Raw genomic sequence first — 10,288 nt, 5'->3', positions numbered from 1 at the left:
CATCTTACACTGGATGAAAAGTGACGGATCTGCTCCACTCTGATAAGAAGTGATGCTGGAGAATGATCCTGAACCCATATAGATCAGGAAGGACACCACAACCCTACACAGATACCAGGAAGCCTAAGAAAACGAGCATGCCTCCTGCATGTGCCTGTCCCTACGTGCATCCAGAAACTTCTCTCTTTGGGGTGATCCAGTCTGACAATACAGCACATAGGGCTGGAAGTCAAAAGCCAAGAGCAGAAGTTGCAGAGATAGCTCACGGGTTAAGAGTATTTGGTGCTATGAACATAGCGGACAATGATTACTGAGAACTCAAGAACAATGGCAATGGGCTTTTGATCCTACTGTATGTACTGGCTTTGTGGGAGCCTAGGCAGTTTGGATGCTCACCTTACTAGACCTGGATGGAGGTGGGTGGTCCTTGGACTTCCCACAGGGCAGGGAACCCTGATTGCTCTTTGGGCTGACAAGGGAGGGGGACTTGACCGGGGGAGGAGGAGGGAAATGGGAGGCGGTGGCGGGGAGAAGGCAGAAATCTTTAATAAATAATTAAAAAAAAGTATTTGGTGCTTTCAAATGGTGCCAACCATCTGCAAAATGGGATCCAGTGCCTTCTTCTGGCCTTTTAGGGAATTGCACCCATGTGGGTCACAGGTAACCTACCCATTCACACAAAATAAGAATAATAAGCTTAAAAAGAAAAGTACACCAACTACGTGTTCAAAGCTAACAGCCTCTCTAAAAATTTATTTCCCAAGTGACTTGGGAGGTTATTATCTGTGTTGTGTGCTTATGACTATGCTGTATTGTAAGAAAAACAGAGGCAGAAAGCTCTGGCTCGATTTATTTTATAGTCCCATGATGAATGCTTTTATTGCCTGAGAGGCTATACAGTAACAAATGTGTATTTCTCAATAATTTGGTCCTTATGACCAATTCATGAAAGTGTGTTCATGGAGTATCATACTTTACAGTTAGCTAAAACATGTCAGCATGAATACAGTATGGAAAGTATGTATGTACCGAACAAACCACCCAAGACATTAATCCCCTGCATTTCCCTATCTGGTTGGGAACTCACTATGTAGCCCATGATGCCTAGATCTTGCAGAAATTTATCTGTGCCGGTGAGTTCTGGGTTATAGGAGTGTGACACCATACCTGACTAAAGAAGATGGGCTTATGTGTGAAGAGTTGAAATTGCTTTTTTTAATTAATAAAAAACACATTTTTCTCAAAAGGGGATTTAATAAAGCAGTCAAAATAAACAGTGAAAAGTCTTAGCAAATTATGAAAAACAAGAACGAGAACAAATAACATCAAAATAGCAAAACCAAAACCTAAACAACCAAAACCAAAAACCTAAACAAAAATTGAAGAAAATGAAGATAAGCAGCATTGTCTTGCTGCAGGTTGAACAGCACAGACCTACAACCTGTGGCTTACCTTGGAGACACAGTAGGAAGACAGTCACCAATTGTTACAACGTTGTCAAGATGCATACAGCGATTTTTCTTTGGTGCTTTGCATGTCCCCTCCTCCCCAAGGGTGAGGTATTTTCCCTCTTTTGAGTTCATAGCCACAGAGGGGCATCCGTTTCTGAGGAGGCCTAGATCCTAGGAGGGAGAATGACATGTTGTCCATGACTTCCCTTGGCTTCCTCAGTTCTTACTAAAGAGTTGCCAAGAATGAATGTGTGTCAAGGCCCAGAAGCAGCTATGCTGGGTCACTGGCTAGGCATAATCAGGGCCTATTACACAAAAGATGCCGAACTTGAGGAAGAAAATGCATCCCCGAAATTCAGTAGCTGCTGGGAATGGGGGCAACAGGTGGCTCTTGCTGTACCAGCTCCTTCCGCAGTTGGCTCTCATCCTGGGCTGTGGCCTGTTCAAGCTCAGCCTGAAGATTTTTGAACCTGGGAGAGGAAAGCAGTTAAGACACAGATCAGGAGGGGACATGCTGCATCAACTGTCCAGCTAACACCTCCCACCACCTCATGTGCCCTGGACAATCAACATTGATTTTTGGACCAGTATCATGTTTGTATCTCCAAAGAAAAAGGATCACAGAGTAGCTGGACCTAGAATTTTTTCAGCCCTAAACACATGTCATATCTTAAACTGAGTGTGTATAATGTCCTTTCTACTAGAAAATTTAGGACAAAATCCTATAGTTCAGGGAAATCATTTTGTATATACCAATAGGATATTAATATGATAACCAGCAGTATATAAAAATACACTTGTTATTGATGATGAGTTACTGATCAAGCACTTTATTCTATTGATAGCCATAATACAGTGTTTCTATTTGGGCAGCTGAACATGGCCATGAGGCTAGCTCAGTCAAGGAGGTACATTGAACATGACCAACATGCACGATAGTGTTTCCCATACTGGTGCAGCATTTCCTGAAATGTGTGCCTGAGAACACTGACCCTGCCTGTGATTTCCTTAGGACTAGAGCTGGGAATCTGCATCCTGGCTCTTATTGGGAGTCTGGTACAGCACACTCAGAGAAGGTTCGGAGCTGCATGGGTCATCCTGCAGCTGAGGTATCTGTTGGTCATCCTGGAAAGTCTTTCACCTACTCTATCCAGAGAATGCTTTGCACAGGAAATAGATAATTGTCGCAGAGATCAGTGTTCAAAGGTGGGAATCCTTTCTTCACATGGAATTTTCCTAAATAAAAATGTTATTTCAGCCAGGTGTGGTGGTGCACACCTCTAAATCCCATCACTTGGGAGCCTGAAGCAGGCAGATTTCTGCCAGCTCAAGAAACTCCTGCTCAGAACATAGAGAGCTCAGAAGGAAGAAAGGGAGACTCAGTTCTACAGACACACTGAACATCAGATGCATTGCTTTCTAAAGAGAAGTTCTTGTTGACTGAACCAGCACAATTCTCTAAGGTTTTCTTTCCCTGGTTCTGGCTGTATATGTGAGCAGACCCGTAAAAGACAGAGATCCCAGGTAAAGGGGACCCACTTGAATCTTCCTCAACCTCAAAAGCCTGGTTCCTACCTCACCTGGGAGACCTCAAAATCATGCTGCAGCTTTTCTGCCAAGTCCTTTTCCTGCGTGACCATTTCCTTCTGCTTCTGCAGGAACTGAAGGCTTTCCTCCAATCTCTTGAACTCCTGTTCATTAGAAGATTGTTTTCTTACTGGAGGGTTACAGACAGTCATACAGATCTAAGCATATCAAAAGGATCTAAATAGCTTGCTGGTCAGCCAGGCAGACTAAACAGTATAAGCATCCAGGGGACTAAGAAACCCTGATTCTAGTTAGAGAGTGACCAGAAACGCAATGGTCTCCTTTAGCCAATTGCACACATGCATGATGTACCAGAACACCCTCAAACTTACACTACACACACACACACACACACACACACACACACACACACAGAGAGAGAGAGAGAGAGAGAGAGAGAGAGAGAGAGAGAGAGAGAACCCCAGGAGAAATAATAAACATGGCAGAATACTTCAGTTTAGACGAACCATGCCAGCTCTTTCAGAAGAGCCTCACAACTCACAACTCATTCATTGGGGAGGAATACTTTTGGGGGAAATATGATTTGTTTGTCCAGATTAGGTTGAGTTTGTTAAAAAAATTCTTCCCCTGAAGGCCCAAATCTCCCACCTTCTACCACCATCTTGTCAAAAGCCCCCAGCCGATCATCCAATAACCACAGAGTATTTACTGCTGGATTGGAGAACTGTGCAGCACCACCCACAGAAAACAGGGCTGACAAGCTGCTACTCATGCTTCTGTCACTGTCAACTAGGAGTTGGGCAAAGTGAAGAAAAAATATTGGGATGCAGGAAGTAAGAAGACTGCAGGCCACAAGTCCATGACTGTGAGAAGCACTGGTTTGGCACTTGCACGGGGATCTCCTCCTTGAAAACTGCCTCTAACCTGTGATGTCTCATGAGCTCTGCTGAGCAAATGAGCCCCAGGACCCAGAACTCACTCACTCAAAGCTCTGTTCACATGTAGGTTCTTGACCTTTCTCCTTCACTGGACTGCAGCTTCAAGCAGAGTATTAAGGATGGCTTGCCCAAAACTCAGTTTCTCTTAAGAGGTTAACTTCCCAGAAGTACTTGTGCGTGGACACTGAAATGAACACCTGGGTAGTGTGAGTGGGTCGCTGGGTGGGAGCATGAATGATTAAGGTGATGGGTGAAAGCACGGGTGGGTGGATGGGCAGCGAGGCAGTCAAATGGGCAAATGGAGCCAGACCTTAGCCTGACTTACTTGCCTGCCCCTACCTCTTGTTGCTGGGTTTTGAGGTCACTGGTCTTTTCCTCTTGGTCATTACAAATCACATTCATGTCCTCCAAGTGGTGCTTCAGCAGGGCCCAATCATCCAGCAGTTTCTTTTTCTCCTGCTTCAGTATGACAACCTTCTTCTTCAGCTGAGTCTTTTCCATCAGGAGCCGACTGTGCAGACCACTGGAGACACACTCTGCATAGTAAGTCCCTGCTAGCCTCCTCCTGCCACCCTTGCGTCCAGGAACCAGCACCCCAAAAGGCTTCATGTTTTATGGGAGACGTAGCCAAGAGTCTGATATAGCCATGACAGCTACATTCAGAAAGCCCAAATGAGGGAACAGCTGATACCAGAAAGTGTCAAACTACTAAGAAAAACCACAACATCACAAAGGATCCACATTTCTACAATAGAAAGGAGTCCCCCAACTATCCTTACCTTTCTGTAGTAATGGCAAAACATCAGCATGTAGTGGGCAAATACCCTCCAAAGGAAGACAGGAGACCCATGGTGAGTACGGTCTATCTACAGTTTCCACAGACACCTGATCAGTAAACCCTGAGCCTGAGCTTTAGACAGCAAAGGCTGCCTGTCATTCCCCTCACAGTGCAAATCCTTTTTCTATCTAGAAGCTCCTGAGGCCACAGGACAGTGCTAGCAAGGGCTAACAGTCTCTTTCACACATGGCAATACTGAGTCCAAGAGACATAAGTCTAAGAGCTGCATGGTAAGGCTGCCTGATAAGAAGCAGAAAGGGCTGAGGCAGCAGACTCCACAGGAGCAAGACCGATCCAGCAACCTGGGCCGGGGGGCCTGTGATGGTGAACTCCATAGGAGTAGGACTGAGCCAGCGACCTAGACCAGAGCAGACCTGAGACAGCAAACTTCACAGGAGCAGGTACAGGGGAGCAACCACTGAGGGAACGGGCCAGAGTCAGAGACCTCTGTGGGTCCAGGCATGAGTCTGGGACCTACAAGGGTATAGGCAGGATCTAATGACCTCTGTGGATCAGGGCATGAGTCTGTGACCTTCAAGGAAGTAGACCTGAGCCAGGACCCCTGCAGGTCCAGACATGAGTCTGGGACCTTGAGGGAGCAGGCCTGAGCCAGGACTTATGCAGGTCTGGGGACACCTGAGTCTGGGAGTGGATCCAGGACAGTGACATTTACGGAAATAGGTCTGAGCCGGCAACAACCTAGGCCAGAATTGGCCTTAGACAGTGAACTCCACAGGAGTGGAGCAAACCCTGGGAGCACTGAGCGACCTCCAGAAACATGGAGTGGCAAATGAGGTGATTGGAACCGTGGCACTGACTGCACCATGAGGAACAACCATCTGAGCCTTGGATCCACCGGCAGCTGGAAGATTGATCACCAGAGTCACCGACAGCCCCAACTACACCAATTAGAGGAAAAGATGGGTATACAAGGAAAGAACAAACGCAACACCACAAAGAGCAACACAACACTAGTAAAATCTAGTGACCCTAAACAGCAAGACTTAAACAAACAAATGTAGATGAAGAAGAAGAAAAGGACCTAAAAATAACTTCAGGAGAATGTTTGAGGCCCTTAAAGAGGAAATGAGAAATTCCCTCAAAGAAATGGGAAAAAAACATAAACAAAAAAATTGGAAGACAACAAATCCCTTAAAGAAAAAGAAGAAAAAGCAATAAAACTTAAAAAAGGTATTCAAGACTTGAAAACTGAAATAGAGACAATAAAGAAAACACAAGCTGAGGGAATTAATAGAAACAGAAATCAGGAGAAAATGATCAGGAACCACAAATGCAAGCATAAACAGAAGAATACAAGAGATAGAGAATATCAAGCACTGAAGATACAATAGAGGAAATAGACTCATCAAAGAAAACACTAAATCTAACAAAAGTTTAACCCAAAATATCCAAGAAATAATGGACACCATGAAAAGACTAAACCTAAGAATAATAGGTATAGAAGAAGTTCAACTCAAAAGCACAAAAAATATATTTAACAAAATCATAGAAAAAAACATTCCCAACCTAAAGAAAGATATTTCTATGAAGATAGAAGGAGCTTACAGAACACAAAATAGACTGGATAAAAAATGTCCCCTTTCCACATGGTAATCAAAACACTAAACATACAGAATAAAGAAAGAATATTGAGAGTTGAAAAGGAAGAAGGTCAAGTAACATATAAAGACTTATCAGAATTACACCTGACTTCTCAATGGAGACAATGAAGGCCAGAAGGTCATGGTCAAGTGTTATGCAGGCATTAAGAGATCACAGATGCCAGCCCAGACTACTATACCCAGCAAAACTTTCAATCACCATAGAAGGACAAAACAAGATATTCCATGACAAAACCAGATTTAACCAATACCTAGCCATAAACCCAGCCCTACACAAAATGCTAGAAGGAAAACTCCAACCCAAGGAAATTGGCTACATCAAAAAAACCAAACCAAACCAAACCAAAACAAAAAACACAGACAATTGATGGTCTCATAGCAGCAAATCCCCAAAAAGAGAAAAACACACAAATTAACATCACCAACAATGAAAACTAAATTAACAGGAGATAGCAACCACTGGTCATTAAAATCCCTTAATGTAAACAGACTCAACTCACCTATAAAAAGGCACAGGCTAACAAACTGGATATGAAAGCAGAATCCATCCTTCTTCTACATATAAGAAACACACCTCAACCTCAAAGACAGACATCGCATCAGAGTAAATGGACCTAAGAAACAAGCTGGTGTAGCTATATTAGGTAGCTAAAAGTTAAAATCAGTCAAAAGAGACAAAGAAGGACACAGGAAAAACCCATCAAGAGAAAATCTCAATACTGAACATCTATGCCCCAAATACAAGGGCACCCTCATATGCAAAAGAAATACTTCTAAACAATCCTGTACAATAAAAGAACTTCTGGAGGCATCACAATCCCTGACTTCAAAATCTACTACAGAACTACAGTACTGAAAACAGCCTGGTATTGGCATAAAAACAGACAGGAGGACCAATGGAACTAAATCAAAGAGTCAGATATTAATCTGCATACCTACAAACACATGACTTTTGACAAAGAAGCAAAAAAGAATCTAATGTAAAAAAGAAAGCATATTTAACAACTGGTGCTGGCATAATTAAATATCAACACGTAGAAGAATGAAAATACATCCATATCTACTACTATGCACAAAACTCAAGTCCAAATGGATCTTCAACATAAAGCCAGCTACACTGAACCTCATAGAAGAGAAAGTGGGAAGAACATTTGAACGCATTGGCACAGGAGACCACTTCCTAAATATAACCCCAGCAGCACAGACCCTGAGAGAAACAATTAATAAATGGGAATCCTGAAACTGAGAAGCTTCTGTAAAGCAAAGGACACAGTCAACAAGACAAAACGACAGCCTACAGAATGGGAAAAGATCTTCACTAACCCCACATTAGACAGAGGTCTGATCTCCAAAATATACAAAGAACTCAAGAAATTGTTTATCAAAAGAATAAATAACTCAATAAAAAATGGAGTACAGACCTAAACAGAGAATTCTCAACAGAGGAAGCTAAAATGGCTGAAAGACACTTAAGGAAATGTTCAACATGCTTAGTCATCAGAGAAATGCAAATCAAAACAACTCTGAGATTCCATCTTACACCTGTAAGAATGACCAAGAATGTCACTGATGACAATTTATGCTGGAGAGGTTGTGGGGAAAAGGGAACAAATCTGCATTGCTGGTGGGAATGCAAGCTGTATAACCCCTTTGGATGTCAGTGTGGCGATTTCTCAGAAAATTAGGAAACAACCTTCCTCAAGACCCAGTAATACCACTTTTGGGTATATATCCAAAGGATGCTCAATCGTGCCACAAGGATATGTGCTCAGCTATGTTCACAGCAGCATTGTTTGTCATAGTCAGAATCTGGAAACAACCTAAATGGCCTCAACCGAAGAATGGATAAGGAAAATGTGGTACATTTACACAATGGACTACTATACAGCAGAGAAAAATAATGACATCTTGAAATTTGCAGGCAAATGGATGAACTAAAAAACATCATATTGAGTGAGGTAACCCAGACCCAGAAAGGCAATTATCATATGTACTCACTCATAAGTGGTTTTAAAACATAAAACAAAGAAAAGCAACCATTAAATCACAATCCCAGAGAACTTAGACAACAATGAGGAACCTAAGAGAGTCATACATGGATCTAATCTACATGGAAGTAGAAAAAGACAAGATCTCCTGAGTAAAGTGGGAGCATGGGGACCTTGGGAGAGGGTTGAAGGGAAGGAGAAAGGCAGGGAGGGCAGCAGTGAAAAATGTATAGCCCAATAAAATCAATTAAAAAAGGAAAAAAAGAAGCAGAAAGGTACAAACCAGAGTTGGGGATGCTTCATCCAGAGAAAAGTAAAGGCATATATGGTCATTCCACAATTTTTGGGGTCCATGTCACCATGGGCACTTGCATGGGCACTTACCGATAGAAAATTGTCTCCTTTCTCAGCTCACTGAACTTCTTTGATGCTTCGGTGAAATCAATCTCCAAGGTGTTCAGTTCTGACATTATCTCTGTATGATCAAATTTCAGTTCTTCATAGGAATTATTTGACTCGTGGTATGGCCTAGAAAGAGGAAAAAAGAATCTTGTGAACAGATGCCTCAAGGATCAAGGGAATTCAAGTTGTGTCCTGGTCTACCACAGCCCAGTGGGTGCCACATTCTGGTTACTATGTCCTTGGACCTCCTTGTGCTATTAGACTTGTTATCTTTTCCCTAGGTCAGCTGAGGTTTGCAGATGGGGATTTCTGTGGCTGCATGAATTTATTGAGTGTTACTAGAGGTTCAGTGTAGCTCTCGGTGTTACCAGGGTCTATGCCACAAGTCTTGGCACACCAAATATTGACGTTTCTCCCATTTCAGAATAGCGATTCTAGGTCTTGGGTGACTACTATTGAACAGTTAGACAAAACACCTATTTCTGGGGTTGAGGCTCAACAGCAGGACAGTGATATAAACTTCTCCAAGGGATTCCTAGGGGCCATGAAGGTGAGTATGTAGGGTAATAGAAATACTGCTTAAAGTGGGGTTCCCTGCCCTCAGACTAGCAACAGTTGGAAACCGGGGCCGGCAAATTCTCTTGTCCCCCTACAGACCTGAAAATGCATGTGCACACACAGACACACACACACAGAGGCACACACAAAGACACACACAAACACAAACACCTGAGGGTGGGTATATATATATAGGGAGGGAGGACACATATTTACATGCTAAAGAAATTTATGGAGCAGTATTGTTTAAGATTATAAGGCACAAAACTAGAGAGAAACTGATGAGTCCCAGGAGCTTCCAGCACACAGTCACTTTCTAGGCAAGATCAAAGGCCACACACACTCACACAAGCCCTCACCTATCAGGTCCTTTCCAAATGCCTGCTAAGCAGTACACATTCCTGCCTCAATCCCTGAGTCATGTGACTCAGATTGTGGGCTCTGGTTTTCATTTGGAGAAAGCAGAATAGCCAGAGTCCCCATCTCCCTCCCTTCAAAGCTTCAGGTCTGCCTCTCCCCTGAGAAGTTCAGACATGGGTCACACTGGAGGCCCAGCATCTGAGAACCCAAAACCTTGAAGGAAAAAAAGTGAGGGTGACATTGCTGAAGGTCCCATGAAGACTGAAACAATGAACACCTGTTGTCCACAGTTCCCTCGCTGATGAGGCTCAGGCGACCTTGCAGCTCATTTCTTTGGCTGCTCATCAGCTGCAGCTCCGTGGTCAGCCTCTCCTCTTCCTCACCCGTCTGCTTCTTGGTGAGGAGCGCTGTGTGAGATTTGGGCTCCACAGCAGCATCTATGGGTAGACAGAACACAAGTGATATTGCAGAGGACAAGGCATAGAGAACGTACTTACCACCCAGAGGCCCAAACAGAAAGATCATGTCTAGAACTAAGTGAAAATCCAAATATGTTAGGCCAGGCTGAGATGCCTCTTCTGTG

At 43.4% G+C, this 10,288-nt stretch overlaps 1 protein-coding gene across 1 annotated transcript; it reads right to left on the bottom strand.

Annotated features, from left to right (window-relative positions):
* Window positions 1–1,806: 1,806 nt before the first annotated feature.
* LOC121434981 lies at window positions 1,807–10,230 on the bottom strand. Its single transcript, XM_041633987.1, has 7 exons — window positions 10,203–10,230; window positions 9,983–10,142; window positions 8,770–8,913; window positions 4,717–4,720; window positions 4,277–4,540; window positions 3,027–3,142; window positions 1,807–1,921 (listed from the first exon to the last, which is right to left on the bottom strand). Exons 1-7 carry the CDS (start codon window positions 10,228–10,230, stop codon window positions 1,807–1,809), a joined length of 831 nt encoding a protein of 276 aa, XP_041489921.1.
* Window positions 10,231–10,288: the final 58 nt, after the last annotated feature.

The sequence above is a fragment of the Microtus oregoni genome, unplaced genomic scaffold (assembly GCF_018167655.1).
Source record: "Microtus oregoni isolate MIOR12 unplaced genomic scaffold, Mior012 000045F_ref0000178, whole genome shotgun sequence".
Lineage (NCBI taxonomy): Eukaryota > Metazoa > Chordata > Mammalia > Rodentia > Cricetidae > Microtus > Microtus oregoni.
This window is presented reverse-complemented; position numbering and strand designations above follow the sequence as displayed.